At 37.0% G+C, this 25748-nt stretch overlaps 1 protein-coding gene across 12 annotated transcripts in view; it reads left to right on the top strand.

Annotated features, from left to right (window-relative positions):
* The window catches only part of Phactr2 (phosphatase and actin regulator 2), a 269022-nt gene that overhangs the window by 116330 nt on the left and 126944 nt on the right, over positions 1-25748 (top strand). The window contains exon 1 of one of the 12 annotated variants that reach the window (XM_040283415.2): positions 15408-15664. The exons of 10 other annotated variants lie outside the window; for them this stretch is intronic. In XM_040283415.2, coding sequence (XP_040139349.2) covers positions 15619-15664 — 46 coding nt within the window. In that variant the 5' untranslated portion in view covers positions 15408-15618. Of the gene's footprint in view, positions 1-15407; positions 15665-25748 lie in introns of those variants that run through there. One more of the 12 variants, XM_040283417.2, reaches the window with a different exon arrangement.

The raw sequence follows: 25748 nt of genomic DNA, 5'->3' as shown, positions 1-25748 counted from the left end.
GGACACCATCAATAAAGTGAAAAGACAACCAAAGAATGGAAGAAAATTTTTGCAAGTGATATATTTTATAAGAAACTTATGTCTGCAACATATAAAGAACAATTACAATACAATAATAAAACGATACCCCAATTTTAAAAATGGATCAAAAATTTGGAAAGACATTTCTCTGAAAAAGAGTTAAATTTTAATGTACATATGCAAAGCTACTTACTATCATTAACCTTAGGGAAATGCAAATCAAAATCACAATAAAATTCTACTACATAAGGACTAGAATGGCTGTAATCAAAAAGACATATAGTAACAAGTGTTGGCAAGGATGCAGAGAAATCAAAACCCTCTACACTGCTGATGAGGATGTAAAATGGTACAGACACTTTAGCAGTTTGGCAGTGTTTCTCAAACAACTAATCATAAAGTTGCCATTTGCCTGGCAATTCTACTCCTAGGTGTACATCCAAAGGAAGCAAAAGCATGCATTCACCAACAACAGGCCCATGAAATTCATAGCAGCATTATCCATAGTACCGAATACAATACAGGTGAGTCTTGAAAACATACAAGTGAAAGAAACAAGTTACAGAAAGATAAATGTTGTATGATTCCATTAACACGAAGATTCCAGAGTAGGAAAATTTCTAGAGGAAGAAAATAAGCTTGTGGTCTCCTAGCACTGCAGCCAACCATTGAGAAATAAAATGATGCTGATGGATACCGGGTTTCTTGTTGCCACGGTGAAAACATGATAAAATTGATTGTAGTGATGGTCACTACAATGAATATACTAAAAAATATTCTACTTGTACATTTTAAATGGGTGAATTGTGTACTATGCAAATTATATCTTAATAAAGAAGATATTTCAAAATTTAAAAAGAGATGAGTACACAATATGGGATATGTCATCAATTATAGGTTTTCTTTGTGTTTCCTTGCTTTTATGTACTTTCCCAGATATTTCTTAGAGAGAGGGGAAAAAAAACCCATCTGAACCAATAAAAAACAAACAAACAAACAAACAAAAACCAACTAAACAAAGATTTACAACCAATTGCATGAAAGTCACTAAGTTTTCTAGGAAAAATTAATTGTAACATAGTGGTCTCACTTATGATTTACTTTTGTAAATTATATAATGATATGCCAGTTATTACCTTTCCATAAAAATGAAAGTTCTTTGGAATTTTTAGTAAAATGTCCTTAGTCTCTTGGCCAAACCTGTCTACTAAAAGTCATATGTAGTTTTCACCAAAGTTGTTTCCTACAAATTGTTGTATGAGAGGAAGAAGAGGAGAGCCAATAGCTTTCTCCTAGATTGTGCCAAAAATTAAATCTCTATTAAAATCAAAAGAGTCTTGTACTCCACTAACTAAAACTTCTTAAGTTGATGACTGGAGGGTTTTAAAATAAGAAACATAAGTAGAGGGAAGGAGAAGTCTGGGACAAAAGACATTCATTGACTTTCTTTTCCAAACCAAACTGCCAGGAGACAATCGGCACAGAGGAACTTCCTTTGACCTTAGCAATTCACTTACCTGGAGGCTACGCTTTCTCATCTGCAAACTTCGGGAGCTTTCAAGTCTTTCCTAACAGTCTATAATTTTGTAATGTCATCCAGAAAAATTCTCTGGGACATCAGTGCTTAATGACAATACAGGTAGATGAATTTATAGTTGAGTGAATCTTGTACCCAGTGCATTGATGAATAGATTACATTGTGGAAAAAAGCAATTGCATGACTTTCCACAGGCCCCTGGAGCTGAAGCTGACTAGCATAGCATTCTAAAATTAATGTCAAACTGAAATAGCACATCTATTAGTTTTTGAAATCCATAAAAAGATGAGCACAACATACATGTTAATTCACAAACTTACGTTCAAAAACTTAACTGCCAGGTTCCAAATGAACAGTGAGTGCTTGATTGGCCACAGAGAAAAATCTAAATATTTTGAAGGTTGGATGACCATAAATTCAATCTGAACCAAGTTCAATATGATTTTTTTAAAAAAAATCTTTGCTTTAAAATATGTAGACCAATTCACAATAAAATAAACAGATTTTTTAAAGAGAATAATTCAATGAGTTTTGACAATTGCCATACATCCATGTAATCACACCTCTATCCAGATGTAGAATGTTTCCATCTTCCAAAATATCCTTCGTGCCCCTCCTGGGACAAGCATTGCTGATTTCTTTCACCATGCATTAGCTTTTCCCATCCAAGAGCTCCAAACATGGAATCACAGAACATGTACTCTTTTGTGTCTGGTTTCTCTCACTCAATAAAATGGTTTTGAGGTCCTTCGTTTTGTTGGGTTTATCAGTAGCTTCTCACAATTTGGATTTCCTGAGAAGAGATGATGACGAGCATGCTGGGAGGAGAAATGAACAGAATTGGGCAGAGGGACAAGTGGAGCTGTGTGGCAGTTCCCTGCAACCTTGGCAGACCCCAGTGGAAGAACTGGCACTCGACTGGCCCATCCATGTCACCTCAAGTTGTGGCCTGGGAGCTCTTTTGCCCACCCCATGTTGATTGCTTCTCTAGGAAGAAGGTAGTAGACTCTGGTTTCAGCCAGAGGACCCCCCCCCCAAAAGGGGGAGGGGGACTGACAGCTGAGGGCTGTCTCTAACATAGTCCTGGCAGGTGACTATGTTAGTCCTGAGAAAGGTCTGGAAAGCCCATCACAGTGTTTTACTGTTGAGTTGTACTCCATTCATGGATATCCCACATTTTATTTACCTGTCCTGTTGTTAGACATTTGATCTGTTCTAGGTTTTGCTGTTAGAAATAAAGCTGTTTTGAGTGTCCTGGTATGTGCCAGTTGTCCCAACAACCCAGAAAGTTAAGGCTGGAGGATCACTTGAGTCAGGAGTTCAAAACCAGACTGGGCAACCTAGTGAGAACACCATCTAAAAATAAAATGATAAAAATCAAAATAAGTTTAATCAATAGAGTGCCTATGAACATTCCTGAACAGACCTTTTTATGGAAGTATGTTTTCATTTCTCTTGGACAGACGGCAAGTAGAACTTCTGAGTCATGGGATAGGTGTATGTTTAACTTTACAGAAACTGCCAGAGTAAATTTCCAAACTCTAAATTATCATTTTTCACTCCCACCAACAATGTATAAGAGTCCCAGTTGTTATATATCTGTGACAACACTTGGGATAACCAGTCTTTTTAATTTTAGGAAACACTTGAAACATTTCCCAACCATTTGGATGGGATGTCAGAAGAGATTTCTGCTTAGGGTAAAGTTTGGACTATAGAGATTTCAAATCTGTGATATATGAAAAGCATGATTTAACATTAACTTCTATAGCAAAAACTGCATTTAGCATTGGCTTCCTTTGTTATTTTGGAAAAGTACTTCTATATCCAATATTCTAAAATTACTTTAAATTATTGACGTTTGGGATAAACTTAAATAGAACTTAAAACTGATCCTGATGTTAAACCTCTAATGGTAAGGGATTCCAGTATTTAGAAATGAATTACAGCACTTAGTTTCTATTCCCTAAGAGGTTTCTTCAATGAAACATATTCAGATAATGTGCTATAATAATAGTTAAGTTTTACTGATCAGTTACTCCATGTGAGGCTGTGTTCTAATCATTTCACATATGTAAGTTAATCCTCAAAGTTGATTCAAGTATGATTTGAAAAATGAGGAAATGTTAGGGAAATATTGAGCTGCTTCTTCATTTGAAAAATATGTACTGATTGCCACCATTGTGCAAGGGGATTAGGAAGTAAACAAAGACTTTACTTTTTTTCTCAAAGAGTATATATTCCAATAGTAGGAGATTGGATCTATGTATCCACCTATTTATTAAGAATGAACCATTTCATTCTTCTTGGGCTCTCAGCCTGTTCTCTATTTGGAATAGTCATTAGAAAAATATGACAATATATGCTACCTATAGCTAGATGCCTAAGAGTTGCTGGTATGGGTTGAAACAATTATCTGAATATCCGGAATGGATTACAATTCACAGTCTTTGGGGCTTGAGCTCACACTTTGGTCTCTTACAGATTTAAATGACTTCCTAAGGACTGCTTCTGCAATTCAGATATGCTGGGTGGGGTGGATAGGTTGTTGGTATCATTATAATATTTCTGAATGAAATATGTTATATGATCAAAAAGCTATAAATTTTGATATGTAAACTACCATTCCCATCAGCTATTGGCTGCAGTCTATTTTTTCTGGCTCTGGAGCTCTCTGAGCTCATGAGAAAAGTGTTAGGTTAACTCTTCTTGGCTTCTAGGATGTCTGCCTGTCCCACGTTATATCTCTCCTTTGGTTCAGATTAGACTTCGCATACATAGTTTTAGTCCTCCAATTTTACCTAATAGATCTTCCTGCCATGTAATCTGTACTCCTCCGTGCTATATATAATACATGTTACTGAACAATATTGCCACAAACTTAGCAGCTTACAACAACATATATCTCTCAGATGCTGTGCTTCCAGTAGAGTACAGACTAATGGTGTCCTCTGCTTTGAGTCTCAGGTTCTCACAAAGTTGCTTTCGAGGTGAGAGCTGGGGTCCTTCCCACCCAAGACTTCCCAGCTCACATAGTTGTTAGCAGCATTCCTTTCCTTGAAGAATGCCAGACTCAGTTTCTTGCTGGCCATGAGCTAGAAGCTGCCTCTGCTTCTTGCCTCGTGCTTCTCCATGCAGCACCTCACCAACATGGCAGCTTCTTTATTCAAAGCCAGTGAGGGAGAGAGCATCTCCTAAGGAGACAGAGGCTAAGTCCTATGTAACATAACTACACACACATAATCACATTCATCCTGGCCACTGTCAGTGGCCAGAAGAAAGTCACAGCCTCCACCCACTCTCAAGGGAGGGGATTACACAATGGTGCGAGCACCAAAGGTCCCCTTTAGCATCTGTCACCACATCACCCATGTTAAGAAACCTTTATTGTATTACCTCAGTCAAATGTTTCCTTCCTCCAAAAGTAGAGTTCTCTGGACCTCTCCCTCCAATTTGTTCATGTGTACAGTGATTTAGCAGTTAATGAAGGCCAGTGTTTAGCTTTAGCACTGCTATATTTCAACCAAATCAATTTTTAACAAGACAGAGGCCAATTAGTTCAGAAGAGAAACTGAACAACAGCACTTTAACTGGACACATTGAAAATTTAAATGTATGGATTTAGGAGATGGATATTAAACGTGGTTATAGCAATATTCAGATCCTATGTTTTCTCAATTACTTCATGCAAAAATGTAAGTGCTCATGTGTAAATGGTATTCTACTGACACTTCTGCTTAATGGTAGGCCTGAGAGCGAGCCTGCCCCTAGTACTTCCACTGTATCCTCAATTTCCTTTTCCTGTTTTCCCTGGTTCTTGCAGATGTGAAAAGTGTATTGCTACAGACCAGATTCATTCATTCATATATAAAATACTGAGCACTCAGCCATGTGCAGATTCAGCTGGTGTTCCAGTGATAAACAAGACATGGCCTCCAAGTGACATTCAGTCCAGAGAGGGAGCTAGAGGAGGAACAGTCATGGGATAAATTTCACTAAGGAGGTTGCTATGGAGATATATAGATTAAGGGCTCAGAGGATTTGATGTCTAAGTGGCATATCCCTTAGAAAACAAATGTAGAACAAGTGGTGCCCAGATATTGATAAACCCAAGTAGGCACAGAAAATAAAACCATGAAGGACAATGAGTCCCTAAGATAGTATAGAAGATAGGGACAAACAAAGGTTTGCAAACCAAGGCTTTAGGAAAACTCAGATAGAACGTGCAACGGAAATGAGCCGTGAATTGCAAGTAACTACAGTATTAGTAAGCCATGAAAGTAAGTTTTACTCTTCAGATGGCAATATCAATGGTCAGGGACTAGCTATTTCTATATAGTCCTAAATAATGGAACACACCTAAATATCCATTGCTTTTGCATGAAATGAGACACACTAGATGAAGTAAGACAATTATTTAACATGGGAGCAAAGTAAAAATAATCACCCTGAATAGACCCAGGTGGGAAATCTGGGTGAAGATTAAGATAGCTGTTTTCTTTAATAAATGTAGTTGAATATTATTTTTAGCATTGGTTTCCAGAAACAAATCACTGGGTGTGCTGCTGGTTTACAACACTGTATACATACCTATAGAAAAAGAAATCAAATAGTCAGAAGGAACGTTAGAATCTTTGAGGCTTTATGTGTGCAAAGAGAAATCTTTGCAAAATTCTCTCCTGCTAAATAAATAAACAGATCTTTTAAAGTATAGCAATAATTTTGCAAATAAAATACAAACCTCTCAGATAAAGATATTTTTTTCTTTATTGTCTACTGGGTCCTTTCCTAACTTCTAAGAACTTCCCCTGTGCAGTCTCAAAACTGAAGTCCCTTTACTTGGAGAAGCTGGGAAATAAAAACCCTTCAGTTGAAAGAGTCATTGCATTGGGGAGCATGAGTCGATTTAAAATGGCGATTTTGTATGTCTACTTCTCAATTGTGCGATTATATGATTTCTCCCTGAATAAATCTTGTTTTGATGAAAGATTAAGTCAGAACACCTGCTAGCTATGACGAGGCTGCTCTCCCTTTCCGGCTCCCATCTTTGTACCTGTTTAGAGAATGTGTCAACCTTCCCTAATTGAGAAGTCCTTTGCAGTTACTGAAATCCATTTTATATTAAAAAGCCTCTTCAATACATTCAGCTTTCCCTAGAGGGTTGTTTGACTTGGAGGCATTTCTTAGGTTTAGATTTACGTCCTAAAAAAACTAAGTGTTTTTAAGGAACTAACCTTGTTAGTTTTTTTTCCCCCCTTTCCTGTTTTAAAATTCCAGGGACATAAAAGTAAAGAAAGGTTGAAGTTAAACCTGGCTGAGAAAACTACTTATTTTGTTTGTGATTCCCCTAAGATGTCATTTGGAGCTTTAAAGACACAATTGTACGACAAATAAAAAATAGGACAGGGACGTATTGACTCTAAAGAAAATAAAAATAAGCAGTGACTGTTTCTCATTATTGAATGCTGAGCTATTCAATAAGGAAAGTGGTTTAAGTGAGACTAAAAACGCATCTATATTTTCCTCTGAAAGCAATAACAGTAAGTTTTAAATTGCCTTCTTATAATTACCAGATAATTCTGTTTTTCATCTTAAATTGTCTTCACCTATATTTAATTACTTTTTTAAATTCATAGATGCAGGGCATTCTCTTAATACATTGAGTCAATGCTTCTCACTTGGATGAATCAAAGTACTAAATATACCAAAGCAGGGACCTTGCAACCTCTTTGGATTTTTATATCTATTTTGTTTGTGTCCCTCCACCCCCCCTTTTTTATTATTGCCTTTCTTAAATCTGTTTTCTTCCCCCCCCCCTTTTTTCAGCTTCAACTATTTAATATTTACCTAATTTCTTGGTGTGATTATATTACTCCTCCTTGAATAAATGTTTCTTGTTTTTTTTTATAAAGGCAATTAAAATTTTAAATATATCTCTAATTACTATGTTAGCTTCACCCCACAGATTTTTGTAGTATTTTCATGGTTGTTTAGTCCTAAACAACTCATAAATTACAGTTTTATTTTGTATGTTATTTGTGTGGTTTTGTACTTTATTTTTTTTAGTTTTTAAAAAATGCATATTGCAGTTTTTGTTTGTTTCTATGTTTTTCCTATTGATTTCTAGTTTAATTGAATCATATTCAAAGATTGGGGATTGTGTAATATAAATTCTTTAAAATTCAAATTTAGATTTCTCCTATGATCCAGTATTTACTCAATGTATAATGTATACTTGTTCTTTTCTCTTGCTTTTTTTTTTTTTTTTTTTTTTTGGTACTGGGGATTGAACCCAGAGGTGTTTAACCACTGAGCTGTATCCCCGACCCTTTTTAATATCTTATTTAGAGCCAGGGTCTCAATGAGTTTCTTGGGGCTTCAATAAATTGCTGAGGCTGGTTTTGAACTTGCAATCCTCCTGCCTCAGCCTCCCAAGCTGCTGGGATTACAGGCATGTGCCATCGTGCCTTGCCTTTTTTGTTATTGTTGTTGTTGTTATTGAACCCAGGGTCTTGTGCATGCCATGTTTTCCTTGGTATGGAATTCTAAATTGATGGTTATTTTCCCATAACTAGGGAAATATAATTCTGTTGACTTCTTGGATTTATTGTGTATTCTTTAAGTGCTATCTGTCTTTTCTAACCACTATGTAAAAAAAAATTTTTTCTCTTTATTCTTCATACTCAATTTCACTAGGATGTACTTTTTCCCTCTTGGGATCCATGATTGTTTTCATTCTCTATTTGAGTGTCTCGTGGACATCTTCTAATTTTCCACTTCAGAACTGCTCCACTCATTGTGGCCCTACTTTATTTAATTAGTGGCAACTGGATCCTTCCAATTGCTTGGCAAAAAAAATTTGAAGTCCTTCTTGCTCCTTGTGTTTTCTCCCACACCCCACATTTAATTCATGAAACAATTTGGCTCTGCCTTCAAAACGTGTCCAGTGTATGTTTCCCACTCCCCCTGCTGCTGGCCAGGTCTAAGCCACCATTATTCTGTAGTCTCTGTCTCCCTGCTTCCAAATTTGTCTCCTCTGTTCTCTAGATAGAAGCTATAGTGATCATAAAACATGAACCAGATCATGTCAGGACTTTGCTTAAAACCATCATCACTTCTCCCTCTTTCTTGGACTCAAAGCTGAAGACTTTACAGTCAACTGCAAGGCCTTGCATGGTTTATAAATCCCTTCTCCTTATCTCTACCACACTTGCTCTGCTCCAACCTCGCTGGCCCTCAAACATACACCAGGCGTCTCTCCTTACTTTAACTGCCTTTCTGCTTAGAATGCTCTTCCCCCAGCTAATCAATGGTTAACTCCATCACCTCCTCTTCTCAGAGAAAACTATTGTCACCATCACATGCCAATCTAATCTCTCTTAGATCCTTTTCTACTTCTTAATACTTTTGAGTTCTAAATTTCTATAAATTTACCGACTTACGTTTGCCACTTATTTCTTTGTCCTTTCATTAGACTGTAAGTTCTAGAAGTGTGGGCATTTTGCTTTTTGTGTAATTCTATATTCCAAACACTTAGAACAGAGACTAGAACAAAAAGAGATATGTAATAAAGATTTGTTAAATGAATGACGAACCAATAAATCAATTTTGCTAATATAGGACTCTCATACACATAATACAATATAGATCCAATGTCTTTTCATAGAATTGGAATACATCGAGATACAGTTACAACCCAAATGATCTTTAGTGGGGAACTGGATAAACAAACTTTGGTAGAACCATATAATGGAAGACTACTTAGGACAAAAAGGAACAGAATATGGATATGCAGAACAACATTGGTGAATATCAAAAATATTAAGTGAGAGAAGCCATTTAGAAACAACAATATGCTATTCTTCTTATATGAAACTTTAGAAAAGTCAGAACTATAGAGATGGAAAGTAGGTTAATTCTGGATGCCTAGGATATGACTAGGGTCAGGGTAGGGCAGGGACCACCTGAAGAAGGCATGATAGGATGCTTTAGAGTTCTCAAAGTTTTCTGAAACTCGATGGTGATGTTTAAAAAACTCATGGAACTCTTTACTTGAAATGGATACTTTTATAGTTCAAGGATAAGTTTAGCTGCAGCACATCATCAAATAAATATAGTTGGATACATATAGCTAATACAGACTATGTACTACCAGATTTTAATCCTGCTTCATTTGGGAAGCAGTCCACAGTTGTAGGGTGTCTTCAGAATAAACCACCATCTCTCTGTGTGGAAGATGTGGATTTAGTAATGAGTCAAGTTCAGAGTCTTCTCTGTACCATTTCACTGTGCCATCCTTAATACGGGAGGAACGAACTTCTATCATTGTACACTCTGTTAGTCCTTTACTAGTAAGCTACAATATTACCTTCCATCATCCAGCCTCCACTGTGAGACTCTACCAGGGAAGGGTCTCTCTGTCATGTTTCATTTATCCTCACGTCCAAGCCTAGAGATGCTGCATCCAATTCCAGTTGAATGGATGATTATTTAATGGAGCAATACATACAGGAATTGATATATACAATCTCTGAGGGACTTGACATCTTCTTGCTATGGAATCAACATTCTGTTACCAAAATCATACATACATCCACCGATGAGGGGTATTTTGGTCCACACTCTAAGTCGCTCTTACTAAGATAAAATGAATGCTTACTTATTCTTTTATTGACAAATGGATGGTTGTGACAGTTACCAAAACACAATTAACATTTGACTTTAAGCAATTATTTTGTGTGAATCAGGCAGTAATTGTTAAAGATGCCTTTAAGGACTGTTCTCTCTATATATTTTGGTTTGTAAATTAAAGATTATCAATTGTATGGCAGTTGAGTTTTCAAGTACTATGGATGGTAATTTGTTTTGCTTTAAGGAAGAGCAACAACTTACAGACATTTTTCCTTCTAGGGTGGAGGGAATGTTTTGGGGAAAGGAAATTCCAGCACTGTGCCTTGAGGTCTTTATTTTCCAGAGTAAATCTTCCAGCTGTCAGCTTGGTCACTAAGTAAGCACACGTGAGCCTCACCACGCCCTCTGCAGAGACTGACTCAGGGAGGGGCAGAAGTAAGGTATTTTGTTAATCCTGTTAGCTTGAGCAAGCAGAAGAAGGGAAACTCGGGAAATAAATCACATAAAAATATGAGAACAATAGGAAAGAAAAGCTTGTCTTACAGGTTGGTTTCCTGTTCTGCCCAATATTTATGGAATGTGGTCTTCTGCTGATGCTTAATATAACTAGTTGGATGCTTTGCTTTAAAAAAAGATCTTTTTTAAAAAATTGGTTAATATCATGTTAAAACTACTGTCTTTCAGAATTGTCAAAATAAAAGGTATGTTAAGTAGTTAGTTTGCAACTGCAGTAGGTTACATTTTTAAAAGTAAACACTAGTTACAATCCAGAAAGTCAACTGAAAGCATAATATCCAGTAAAAGTTCTATTTACCTTTAAATGGTCATGTTTTCCTAAGTAGTCTGCCCCTTATAAAAATGTACCCAAGTTTTGAAGAAATGAAAAGTTTAAAAAACATTGGAAGAAATTCTAGTACAAAAAAAAAAAAAAAAAAAGGTTGGAGGGAGCCTACCTGAATACTTAAAATTTTTTTGCGTATCAGTTTTTAGTTTGAGATTTTTTTGTAATATATATGTATTCTTTTACTAATTATTAGAAACTCTTGTTTTAAGAAATTCTTATCACTTAGAAAAAAAATTACCTTCTAACAATTCTATGAAAGGAAGAGAAAAAGACAGATTCCTGCTTTTTAGTAAATCTGATAATGGTAGGTGAAATAAAATAATTAGCTAAAATGATAGTTTTAGATAATCTATGAATTTCCTTTGCTTTTATTCTGACCGGTATTTGTAGAAAACAAACAGATAAATTTTTGAAAATTCCATTTGGAGAACCAGGCTCAGTGGTATGCACCTATAGTTCCAGCTCCTCAGCAAGCTGAGGCAGGAGGATCACTTAAGCCCAGGAGTTCAAGGCTAGCCAGAGAAACAGAGTGGAACCCTAAAAAAAAAAAAAGAAAGAAAGAAAAAGAAAAAAGAAAAAGAAAGGGAAAAAAAATCTTTATTTGGAAAATTTCTATGTTTGAGTTCATTTACCATCCACTGGGAAAGGGTTCTTGCTACAGTTCTCTTTAGCCAAGGAAACATCACTAGCTCTATCCTCATGGCCAAATACGGAACTAAGGGTGTCAGTGAATGTCTTCTTCATGTCCTCGTATGTGGCCACAATCAGCCATCTTAGCTTCCAAGACCACTACTGTCCTGATACTCATCTCCTCTGCTGGAACTCTATCTAGTCCTTACTTCCCATCATGAGCCTCCACCCCCAAAACAGTGGGTCCTAGCAGAAAAGGTGCCTGGTCTGTGTGCTCTTGCGGGAGGAAGGTTCGTGCTTCTGCCTCCGACTCCAAGCTTAGATTTGGCTACTTGGAAAAGTCTAGTGGTGACTGAAGTTTCAGGATTTGCAGTAGTGGCTGTACTCATTGTCAGCCGTCTTCTTGAGCCACCAAATTGTATGCCTGTAATTTGAATCTTGCCCTGGTAAGAAAGGACTTTTCCACAAAATCTCCATTGGTAAAGTTTAGGTTTATGTCTGCTTTAAATTTTATCTAACAAATATAGTGACTTTTGTCCAGGACAAGTGTAGGTGTCACCCTGGGTACTCCAGATGGATGAGCTTAAACACTCCTGCATCAGACAAGACAGTGAAATCTATGTTGTAGGGTAAAATACTTGAAAACCTTGTAAGTACCTAGAAGGGGAAATTCCAAGTAATCCCTTCAATTTTGATTTTTTCTAGAAGTAAATGAATAAATCATAATTCTTTCAGGAGTTGAAAAATGTTTAGATGGGTGTTCAGTGGAAAAATAAGTAAATGCCATTATTCTGTATTTTTAGGAAAGCTTAATAGAAACTGTTCCTCAAATTCAGTCATGGTATGATTTAACGGCAGTGTATCATACCAGATAGAAGTCATGGTGCATTGAAGACGACTCATCCAGGTTTGTGGGCCAAACTGTTTTGTTTCAAAGACATCTGCAAGCCTATGACTTCAGTTCTGCTAGCTGTTTGGTTGTTGGTAGAATTGACCATTGTTAGAGTATTTACATCATGAAGATCAGCAAACAGTAGAAATCACAAATTGATCTTGTGCTGTCTTCTGTCTCCCACCTCTAGCCTAAACCAGCTGTTAAGCATTTACTAGGATACCATGGGATACAAGATTGGGTTAGCAATACAGAACAAAGAGTGAGACCAATGGGATAAATGCTGAAGAATTATAAATAGATGGCTTCCTCAGAATTAGTATTGGCACTAATGTTGCTGAGTATTTTTACAAATTCCCTAGAAAGAGGTATACAGAGAAATGACCATATTTTTCAGATGACATTAAGTGTTTCCAGTGTTCAACTATAAACCCATGAGAGTAACACCCAGTCCTATTTGTAAAGCTGCATGAGTTCTATTAAGCCAAGAGTAAGACAACTTGGGGAGGAATTACAATAAAATACCCTTGTTAAATGATAACATGTAATCTTTATGTTATGACCTCAAATGGAATTTAGGGACTTCTTTATAGACTTTTCTGTCCTCTTAGCGTAACTTGTTAGCTATGATTTTTTTTTTTTTTAAAGAGCCATTTAAACACCAAGCCCTATCAGTGTGAAAACAAAATAACCATCCCACCCTTATAAAGAAAACTTAGTGGGCTGGGATTGTGGCTCAGCGGTAGAGCGCTCACCTAGCACGGGCGGGACCTGGATTCGATCCTCAGCACCACATAAAAATAAAGGTATTGTGTTGTGTCCATCTACACCAAGAAATAAATATTTTTTTTTAAAAAAAGAAAATTTAGTGAATACTTCCTGCCATTTGGGTTGACATGCTTCAAGGATAATGTAATGGAACTGGAAGAATTTCAGAGAAAATTATGTAACCTGATCAGGGATTATAAGACTCCAAGATGAGGCTAAAGATTCTATTGACTAGGAAATCATGAAAGGTCTTGTATAAGGTAAATATGGATGTATTAAGCAAATCCTGAAAAACTAGAACTGAAGAGCACCCTTGATGTTTATAATAAGAATCTGTAGAAGAAAGGGGGGAAAAAAGTACACCATTGTTTTTCAAGGAAAAGAAGTAGTGATAGAAAAAAAGAATATTGTACCTCAATGTTTAACTTTTATCAATTTCTTAAGATTATTATATCTATTTTTTTAATGTATAAGTTTTAACGTCTGTTTTCTCGAATTACTGACCTCTTTATCAGTTAAGCTCTGTCAATAGGAGGAGTAGTAAGACACTCCCCCCTCTGACTTAGATTTAACTATTTTGTTTGTTCCTTAAGGCAACTTAAAGCAAAGACATGGAAGAAAAAGCAAATATAATTGCTTACTTTCACTACTGGATTCCCCAGGTGGACTGTCTTCCTAAAACCCAACGTTTTTGTATTTTGCAAGGAAATTCAGGATTAATTTGATTGTCCTAATTACAACTCACATTCTGATTAAGTCCCGTTTCATTGGAAATATCATGATTTCTTAGGCTAGGGATGTAGCTCAGTGGCAGTGTTTCCCTAGCATGCTCCAAGGATTTGATCCAGCCCCCTCCCCCAAATCAGGGTTTCTTCAGAGTGAATGAGGCAAAGAGAAGCAGACAATTGATCACACTATTTTAAGAAAAGGCTCTTCCATAAACCAAAGTTTCCGTTATTTGGGTATGAAAAAATACAGCAATTTATTTAACAATAATGAAACAAGCATTATTCAAAAATAAAAATAAAATAAGGCCCTGCCTAATCTTAATACAAATGTTAGGAAAATGATTATGTTTAAAGTATTAAAACTCAAATTATCTTGTAAGACACATATGATAATTCCTTTTTTTCATAATTTCAGAGTTGACTAGGATAAACCACGAAATGAAAGCTGGTGTCAGCGACCCACTATATTGCACTTTTGTTTTTCACTTCTTAATGAAGTGTATGCATTTAGAAAGATGCTCATACCAGTACACAGCTCAGTGAATTTTCATAAAATGAACACATTGATGGGACCACTGTTCCATCTAATGCACCATACATATATTAATCCAAATGACTCAATATACTAATCATCAATTGTCAAGATCGAGTATTTATTTGTATTTATAGTTTTAAGAAAATTGAGATTTAAGAGGATGATTTAAGGGTTTAATTCAGCTTTCAGGGGATAGTATCTTTTAGAATATTGATTGTTGTTACTGTTTTTTCACCTTCTGTACATTTTAAACACCTTGTTTTGTGGTGATTCTTGGAGAGACAGGAAATGAACACCCTGGGAGTTTCTGTGGTCCAGTGCGAAGTGCATCATGCTTAGTTGACTTCACACTTCTTACCCTCATTTAGATTTGTTGTCCAACCTGAGGCCATTAAGATTGGTTTTTGTTTTAATCCTGTTTGTTACAAGGAAGATGATTCTTAAAAGGAGCAAACCCTACATCTCGCACATGCAACAGCGCTGCAGTACTTCGGAGTATCAGGAAGGAACTAACTTTAAAGAGAGAAATTTTCTTAAATTAAGTACCGTGACTAAGTACTTTAATTCCTTTTCTTTTAGCCCTTAAGGATCATTTGACATTGAACCTTTTAAATTAAAGGGAAATATTCTGATAACCTGGTTCTCTACTACCCTGAGGGGGTGCGGGTCTCCCAGCCCCCTGGGTGCCACCGGCCCTGCAGGGGCCTCCCCCAGGACCTTTGTGCAGCTTGTCCCCCCAACCCCACTGCCCCTCCTCCCCTCCCTGTCGCCCTGGCCCCCTCCTTTCTCCCTGTGACCCCTGACCCCAGCTAATCTGCATAGAGGAATGACAGGCATCCGCTGGGCTGGATCCGCCGCGCCGGCTACGGCCGGCCGGGCTGGGGACCCGCGCTCGGGAGAAGGTGCGGGGCCGGGCGGGCTGCTCGGCTCGGGAGGGGAAATGGACGCTTGGGGAGCTGTCTGGGAGCGGACCCATGATCGAAGGACCGAAAGAACCGCGTGATCCCTGGACCTGGCCCTGCGACCCTGGCCATGGGCCAGACCTCGGTCTCCACGCTGTCCCCGCAGCCCGGCAGCGGTGAGTCCCGGCGCGCGCGATGCGCTCCCGCAGCGCGGGCGCGGGGCTAGCGGGGCCCCCGGGACAGGCCGGGGCTAGCGGACTCCACGGGTTCCTCTCGGACCCGCCAAGTCCCTCGGAGAAACCCCAGAGGTAGCGCTCGCCAAACTCTTTGTCGTGAAAAGTGGAATGTCTTTGGGGATCTGGCCGATTTTACCTTAAAGGCACAGGCCTCACTTGCGCGCGACATGCCTTGGCTTTGGTTTTTGTCCAAATTTCTTTGGAGCCAGAAACTTAGGAGAAACGCCATTTGCGTATTACTGTGTTTTTAAAACGCGAAACTTAGAGAGCAAGAAAAACATGCCAACAGGTTTTTCTGTATTTACCCTTGGCTTCCGAACAGACTAGAACTGAATTCTTTCAAGCTTGTCAACTGATTTATGGTTTGTTTTTCGGAGAAGTGCCGATGGCCTTCTCCTATCCTGGCAGGACGCTGAATACTTAATAACTAACTACCAGAAGAAACCCGTAATTGTTTCAAATCATACTTGTTTTGTTTATGTTAGACACAAACTATAAAGTTCAGGGAAACATCTCATGAACATAGTTCTTGTTCGTTTTATGGAAATGTGTGTGACGTTTTTTCTGAGTTACAGTGCCCTGTTTTAACAGTTTCTTTTTTCCATCTTCTTAAAAGAAAAAAAGGAAGGAAGGTACCTCTGGTATTTCCCCAGCTGTATAGAGATAAACACTAATCGGTGATGTGCCACGTGATTGGATAATGAAATACATTTGAAAGTTATTGTTTTGATATTTTCCCATCAACAATTAAAAAACCCAGTAACCTCAAAGGAACCATCTACGTTGTTCATTGAGATATGTGATACACTTTTTAAATTGTGCAAACATCAACAGGATCTTGCTGAAAGGAAATGACAAGGCACAGAGGAAGGTTTATTAATCTGCTCCAGGATGTCTAACTAGATAGCATTCTCTCATCCCACCCCCACCCCTCACCCCCAATGGGTTTGTTTATGTTACACAGCTTCAGTCCCTGAAATATCCTAAGCCTCACTGAGGCTTCTGTTAATGCCCCAAAGAAGGACCTCTGTAAGGGAGAGAAATCAATCCAGAAAGGACTGCACCTTCCCTTAAAGACCATGACATGGCTACACTGCTGCCAACATCACAAAGACCTCTGGTTGATGGCTTTTGAGGGACTGGGAGGGTGTGGGCATGGGGTGTTGATTAGGATCTTAAATTTAGAAAAGTATTGGGTGCAAATAAAACTTTATTTTCTTTATCTCATTTTAAAGCAGTGTGCTATCTTTCATTTCAAGTAAGAGTTATATTTTTTAAGTTTCTGCAGTAAAAAAGATAGAACTAAATCATCACTCCAGTACAACAGGTAGGCAGGAAGTAGTGTCCTAAATTTAGTTCTTTTGTCACAAAACATTTTTGGAGTGGTTAATGGAAAAGAAAAAGATTTTGCATTTTCAAAAAATCAAGGAATATGACATAAAAGAAGTTCAGAAAACAAGCAGAATCCTAAAATGTAATCATCCTACCTCTTACCAAGCATAGCAGAAAACAAACAACAATAACAAAAACAAAAAACAAATAAAAAAACACCCAGAGTGCTGTGACCTCTAATAAAATGACTAGCCATATGGACAGATTGCAAAATCTATTTTTTAAAATATTTTTTAGTTGTAAATGGATTATTTATTTATTTATTTATTTATTTATATGCAGTGCTGAGGATCAAACCCAGGGCCTCACACATGCCAGGCAAGTGTTCTACCACTGAGCCACAACCCCAACCCCCAAATCTATTTTAATAAAAAGTGATTTCAACAAAAAAAAATATGCTTAATGATAAAAGGTATTTCAGAGAAATAGCCATAGAATGGTGCTATACAAGTGGGTTCTTGGCTTTGTGGATTAAAAGTTTGTGTAGATTGAAAGGACCAGTTCAGATATCTGAATAGAAGACTTTTGCTTTTGGTTTGTCCATTGGAGGAATGAGAGTGGTTATAACTTAAGTTGCCATATTTCAGAAGTGGAACAAGTTTCTCATGGTATCCACTTCGGATCTCTAAGTCTATGAGATCTAAAGTTTTGTCATCAGGTCCTAAACAAAAACAAAAGCCAAATAACATTTGGTCAGTTTTCTATTGATGTCTGTGTTCTCTGAATCTGGGAATGTCAAGTCCTCCTGCTCTTCCAAGTATTCTGTTCGCTCCTTGTTAGCTGTTTAACTGGGATTACAAATGCTGTGAAGGTCCTTGTCCTGTTTGATGGCAGCCCTGTTCTAGGTTAAGTCTGGAGCAACTGCTAGGGATTACAGAGTAAGGATGCTTGGGGAGGACAACCTGCTTGAGTCTGGGTCATCATCGATAACACAGTGTCCAACAGTTCCTCTTTTCCCTCCATTTGAGCTTTAAAAAAAAAAAAAATTCTTATCTTCATTGTAACCATAGTTTAGCTTGTTTCTCCTCTTTTGATTTCAGGCTCTTTTCATCTTTTCCCTTTAGGGCTGTGCCTGTTTTTCTGGTTTCTACGAAAACTCAAGTTATTTCTGAAAATAAGTGGTCAGACCACATTTCTTTTAAAAAGTTGCCTTCTAGGGGCTGAGGCTGTGGCTCAGTGGTAGAGCGCTTGCCTAGCATGTGTGAGGCACTGGGTTTGATTCTCAGCACCACATATATAACTAAATGAATAAAAACAAAGGTCTATACATCTAAAAATATTTTTAAAAAGTTGTCTTCTAAAAAGACAACTTTATTCACATGTAACTCACATACCCTAAAGTCCACCTAGTGGCATACAAAACATTGTTTTTTTTAGTATATTCACAGTGTTGTGATACATTGGTCCCTATTTCCACCCTACTTACTTGCCTGCTCCACGCCAATTAAATACTAATCTACTTTTTGTCTCCATAGATTTGTTTATCGGGAACATTTTGTGTAAATGGAACCATTACATGTAATTTTGTGAATGGCTTCTTTAAGTTGACATGTTTTCAGGGCTGCCTATCTTATAGTAGTATCAGTACTTCATTTATTTTTTTATTTTTTATTTTTAAGAGAGAGAGAGAGAGATTCTTTTAATATTTATTTTTTAGTTTTCTTCGGTGGACACAACATCTTTGTTTTATTTTTATGTGGTGCTGAGGTTCGAACCCAGCTCCCCGCACATACCAGGCGAGCGCGCTACGGCTTGAGCCACATCCCCAGCCCTTCATTTATTTTTGTTGCCTAATAATATTCCACTGTATGAGTAGACCACATTTTGTTTATCTGTTCATCAGGGTTATTTCTACTTTCTTGGCTATTATGAATAATACTCGTAGGAATTATTGGTGAAGATTTATTTTTATTTCTCTGTAGTATATACCTGGGAGTGAATTGCTGGGTCACATGATAGGTAATTCTGTATTACCTTTTTAGGAATTGACAGACAGTTTTCCAAAGTGACTAGCTGTGCACTCTTATTCCCTCCAGCAGTGTATGAAGGTTCCAAATCCTTCACATCCTTGCCAACAACACTTGTTATTGTCTAGGTTTTTTTTTTTTTTCCCTAGCTATCCTTGTGAATGCCAAGTTGTATCTTGTGGTTTTTTTTTTTTTTTTTTTTTTGGTTTGTTTGTTTGTTTTGGTACTGGGGATTGAACCTAGGGGCATTTTACCACTGAGATACATCCCTAAGTTTTTAAATTTTATTTTGAGACAGGGTCTTACTAAATTGCTGAGAGCCTTGCTGAGTTGCTGAGGCTGACCTCAAACTTGCCATCCTCCTGCTTCAGACTCTTAAGTTGCTGGGATTACGGGTCTACACCATTGTCCCTGGCCTTATTGTGGTTTTGATTGGCTTTTCTCTAATTGCCAATTGCACTAAGAATCTTTTTATGTGCTTATTGGCCATTTTTAGATCTTCTTTGGGAAAACGTCTATTCAGAACCTTTACCTAATTTTAATTGGGTAATTTGACTTTCTGTTATTAAGTTTTTAAAACCCATTTCTGGATAAAATATTATTCAAATTGGACTACAGATTTTAAACATGGATTGAATGTGAGTCTCTTATCAGAAATATGATTTGCAAATATTTTCTACTGTTTTCCTGGTTGTGTTTTCAACTCAATAGGATGATTTTCAGCTCACAGTTTTAAGAGTTTTTTTGATGTTGTTGTTTTTAGTTTTTGATGTCATATCTAAGAAACCATTGCCTAACCAAAGCCAGAAAACATATAGTCCTATGTTTCTTCTAAGAGTTCTATAGTTTTAGCTCTTAAATCTAGGTTGGTTACACATTTTGCAGGGTTTCCACTTCATTCTTTGTATTGGATATCCAGTTGTCCCAGAAACATTAGTCATAAAGATGATTCTTTCCCTGTTGACTCACCTTGGCACTCTTGTGGAATATTATTTGACTGAAATTTTGATAGGTCGTATTGAACCTGTAGTTCAATTTAGGTACTATTGCGATCTTAGCAATGTGAAATCTTCTAATCCATTAACACAGAGGTCTTTCTGTTTATTTAGATCTTTTAAAATTTCTTTCTACGGTTTTGTATTTTTCATTGTATTGGTCTTGCCTTCCCTTGTTAAAGTTCTCCCTAAGTACTTTATTGTTTTTGATGCTAATACAAATGAAATTCTGTTCTTTTTCTTTCTTTCTTTTAACTTTTTTTAAAATTAAAAATTTTTTCTAATTAGTTATACATGACAGCAGAATGCATTTCGTTTCTTTGTACACAAATGTATATACACATTGTACACAACTTTTTATTTCTATGGTTGTACACGATGCAGAGTCCCACCATCTGTGCAATCATACATGTACCTAGGAAAATGATGTCCATCTTATTTTACTATCTTACCTACCCCCATGCTCCCTGCCTTCCCCGCTCTCCTTTGTCCAATCCAAAAGTTTCTCCATTCTTCCCATGTCCCCTCCCCCCAATATGGATCAGCATCCATTCATCAGAGGGAACATTCTGCCTTTGGTTTTTTGGGATTGGTTTACTTCACTTAGCATTATATTCTCCAAGTCCATTCATTTACCTGCAAATGCCACAATTTTATTCTCTTTTAATGCTGAGTTATATTCCATTGTGTGTGTGTGTGTGTGTGTGTGTGTGTGTGTGTGTATTTTTTTTTCACAGTTTCTTTACCCATTCATCTATTGAAGGGCATCTAGGTTAGCTCCACAGTTTAGTTACACTGTAGTATGCTGATTTTTGAAATTCTATTCTTAGTTCATTTTCAGAATGTTCATTGCTGGTGTTTAGAAATAAGGAAAAAAAGATTTTTGTACATTTATCTTATAACTTGCAACCCTGCTGAACTGCAAATAGTTTTTTTAGTTTATTCCTTTGGATTTTATATATATAAGATCATACTACATAAAAGATCTATATACAAGGTCATGTACAAAGAGAAAATTTTACTTCTTCCTTTGCAGTTTGGATGATATTTCTTTCTTGTCTAATGACCCTGTCTAAAACCTGTAGAATAAATACAAGTAGCAGGAGTGAACATTTTGTTTTATTCTTGATTTAAGAGGTGGAAAAGTCTGTCACCATTAAGTATAATGTTAGCTGTGCCTTTTTTCATAGATGTTCTTTGTCAAAAAGTTCCCTACTGTTCTTGGTTTGTGGGTATCTTACCATGAAAGGATTGGCAAACACAAGTCTTGTGAAAGGCTTTTTTCTGCCTCTACTGAAAAGATTAATGGCTTTCGTTCTTCATTCTATTAATATAACATGTGACCTTAATTGATGTTGGGATGTCAAAGCATCCTTGCATTTGGGTATAAATTGTTTGGGTATGGTGAATAATCCATTTTTTAAAATGATGCTGGATTAGGTTTGCCATTATTTTATTGACTATTGAATCTGTTATTTCTAAGTACAGGCTAAACAGGTATCTGCATAGGGTGGTTCTAGTACCTTCTGGCTTCATGCCCAAGGAAAGCTAAAACTTCTGTTTGTTTCATTGCCAAGTACAAGGCATGAAGATTGAGCTCAGTATTTCTTGAATATATGAATAAACCTACAAGTATTCTCAATGATAGCTTCACTACTTTAAGGCAATGATGTATGAATGAGATGTACATATTCTTTTTATTTTTTTATTGACCTCAGAAATTATGTTACTCTGGCCCCATTATCGGAAGGGTGGTGTCTGCATCTAGTAACTATTTCCCCTTTTTCAATCCTTTCTACCCACCTTGTGCCACAGATCCTTTTTTGGTTACTTTGCCTTAGCCCTTAGGTTGGAAGGCCAGTGTCTCCACTTAAGAGAAAGGGAAGCAAGTGAATGTAGGGTGCAGGATCACACTAGATTGCAGTAGAACATGCATCTGTCTGTGTTTCTGGAGTTTCTGGTTTTGTTGAAGTCCCTGTATTTCTTTTCCATAATATTTATCCATTTCCTTGTAAACAGACATAGAAAGAAATCATAGAGGCAAAATAATTTGTTTCCTTTAATGAAAAGAATATGCACATGGTCAAAAGTCAAACATTGCAAGACTACTTAGGATAAAAATCAGTTTATTGGCCAGGTGCAGTGATGCACACCTGTAATCCCAGTGGCTCAGGAGGCTGAGACAGAAGGATCGAAAGTTCAAAGCCAGCCTCAGCAGTTTAGCGAGGTGCTAAGCAACTCAGTGAGACCTGTCTCTAAATAAGATACAAAATAGGGCTGGGGATGTGGCTCAATGGTCAGGTGTCCCTGAGTTCAATCCTGATGCTCCTTCTCCCCCCAGAATGAGTTTACTGCCAGGCATGGTGGTGCACACTTATAATCCCAGCTATTCGAAAGGCAGAGGCTGAGGCAGGAGGGAGTTTGAGGCAATTTAGTGAGAACTTATCTCAAACTCACTAACTAACTAACTAACTAAATAAGAATTAATTTCCTCCTAGATTTCTCAGCTCTCACCCCAGCATGAACAATTTTGTTTTCATTTCACACATTTTACATATGTGCCTTTATTAAAACATAAACAAGACATACTCTACTTATTCTTCTGGACTTTGGGATTTTTCATGTGATAAGGCTTGAAAATATTTCCATATTGACCCCTTCACTCCTATAAACAAAAAATATTTTAGTATGTGACTATATAGAAATTTCCTTTAAAAGAACCCTATATATTATTAATTAATTAATTAAATTTCGGATGGTATTGGGAATTGAACCCACGGATGCTCTACCACTGAGCTTTATCCCCTCCCTTTTTGATAATTCTTATTTTGATCAAGGGTCTTGTTCAATTGCCCAGACTGACCTATTACTTATAATCTCCTGCCTCACCTTCCTGAGAAACTGGGATTACAGGCAAGCCTGGCTTGGAACCCTATATGTTTATATTTAATGCTTATATTTTTATGTCATTTCTGGGTTCTTCTTGCATGTGTGTGCCGTTATGAACAATGGTGAAATGAATATCCTTATCTAAACATCTTGGTCTACATACACCCATAAAACCTAGCAGTGGAGTTGCTGGGTCAAAAGATTTCTGTGTTTTCTGTTGACAGACTTTGTCAGATTACTCCCAAAGAGCCTCTCTCCATGTCACTGTTTACTGTATGAGAACTGTTATTTTCTGCACTCTCATATTCCGTACATCAGGGTCTCTCTTAGCCCATATTGTGCTTTGTGAGAAATAAAAGTCACTTCCTCAGAATGAGGCAGCCCTGCAGGCCCATGGCTTAGCAAGTGGGACGTCCACAGGAACTGGCTTCCCACTCACTCTCTCATCCAGGTGCCCCTTGTGCACTGGAATGTGACCACAATATTGTGCAAAAAGAAGTTTTTAGAATCTTTGTAAATCCCTATGTAAAAAAAAAAAAAAAATGGCATCCCTTTTTGATTGTGAGTGAAGTCAAAGCATTTATAGTTCTTTTCCTCTGAATTGCGCATTTGTAGTCTTTGGCTATTTTTATGGTTTCTTACGGATTAGTATGTTATGGTGATTTGCCTCGTGTCTATCATACGTCTTTGATTTGTTTGCACATATTTTTCTCATGTTTGTCTTGCACCGTAACTTTGTTTGCAGTATCTTTTCACATAAGAACTTTAAGTTTTTAATGGAGTCCGATTGATTAAGCCTTTTCTTTCTTACAAATTAGGGTTATTAAGCAACATGTTTCCTCTGCTGTTTGTCTCTTATTTCAATATTTGATCTCCGATTTATACTGGCTTATGATGAAAAGATTTGATGATCTAAAATTTTTAGACAGCTCCATGGCAAAAAAATTCAAAAAGACGGAAAAAAAAACTACCTCCACCACCAAAAAACAAACATGCCCACCCTGTCATCAGCAAATTGAAAAGGAAAATCTTAAAGCTGAAAGAGATATTTATTTGTACTATATATGGAAAATGATGATTAACTTCCTTAATGTAGAAAGACCTCTTAACAACCAGTAAGAAAAAGGTAAACACCCAGATAGAAAAACAAATTAAGGACATGAACGGGCAGTTCTCAAAATATCTAATGGACCAGGGACTGTTCAAACGCTTTGCTCAAATTAAGTTTTAAGTCCTAACAACATTCAGATTACAGACCCCATCTTATAGGTCAGAAAAACTGACACAAGAGTTAAGTGACCTGCCCATGTTACTTGACCTAAAAAGAAACAGAAGAGACCAATTGGTATATGAAACTTGAAGCATTTATATGAAAAAAATATATGGGATGCCATTGTCACCTATGAATTTAGAAAATGAATGATTTCCCCAGGATATGATTAGCTTGTGGTAATTTTAATTGGGACAAGCTATCAGGACAGCAGTTTATATATATATTTTTTAATATTTATTTTTTCAATATATTTATTTATTTATTTATTTTTATGTGGTGCTGAGGATCGAACCCAGGGCCTTGCATTGTTAGGGGAATGCTCTACTGCTGAGCCATAACCCCAGCCCTCAATATATATATTTTTAAATCTTTAAAATTTCCATGCATCCAGACCTAGCAGTTACACTTCTAGTAAAGAAAGTCACTTGTTGCTCACTGGAACAGTGTTGTTGATCAAAGCTGAAATTGGAAAATAATCTAGAAGTCAAATATCAAGAGCTTTATCAAATTAATTGAGATACAGTCATATAACAGAATAAGCCATCTGAAGAAGATGTGTAAAAAAGTTTAAAAAGGTGATTTTTATGATAAATAACATCAAAATGTAAAAAAGCAGGTTTCAAAGTAATATGATTTTCTTTGGAGGTGGTGTGGCAGCCGTGGCCTTCCTCCATGTGGTCCCAGCCAAGGTTACAGCATGCAGTATCCACCTGGGCCTCCACTAGAATTAAAGACTGTCACCCACCATGGTCTCTGCTTGTCCCCAGCTATGTGAACGCTGAGCTTTACCTTCAATGCTGTTTTTCAACTATTTTTTTTCCTTGCAAATTGAACGATGAAAACAGAAACATAGGTCCTAATATAGCTATCTTTTCTTCCTAGTGTGTTTGATAACAATGCAAATGTTACTCACTCTTTTTTTTTTTTTTTGGTACCATGGATTGAACCCAGGGTTCCTTAACCACTGAGCCACCTCACCAGCTTTTTTTTTTTATGTTTTACTTTGAGACAGGGTCTCACTGCGTCCTTAGGGCTTTGCTAAGTTGCTGAGGCTGACCTCGCACTTGGTGATCCTCCTGCCTCAGCCTCCCGAGTTGCTAGGATTACAGGTGTGCACCACTGTGCCAAGCCAGGCTACTCAGTTTTTTTTTTTTTTTAAATAATTTGCCAAGTGAGTTTTATTATCCAAAGCTGTTTTCTTGGAGTTACCATAAAAAAATATTGGTTGTTTGTTTGCTTGTTTATGAATCTCTGTAAATGGTCAAGTAATAAAAATGACTGCAGTATAGTTTTATAGATCTGTAAAAAAATGATATTTAGGCTCAAAAGGCCCAAATTTCTGATTCTCTGAACTTCCTTCTCTAGTTTATATCCAAGAAGATGAATATAAATTTCTTCTTTTTTTTTTTTTGCTTTGTTTTTTTTTTAATTTTTTTTATTGGTTGTTCACAACATTACAAAGCTCTTGACATATCATATTTCATACATTAGATTGAAGTGAGTTATGA

Source organism: Ictidomys tridecemlineatus, chromosome 8, assembly GCF_052094955.1.
Source record: "Ictidomys tridecemlineatus isolate mIctTri1 chromosome 8, mIctTri1.hap1, whole genome shotgun sequence".
NCBI lineage: Eukaryota > Metazoa > Chordata > Mammalia > Rodentia > Sciuridae > Ictidomys > Ictidomys tridecemlineatus.
Note: the sequence above shows the minus strand (reverse complement) of the source record. Positions and strands in the feature narration are given on the sequence as shown.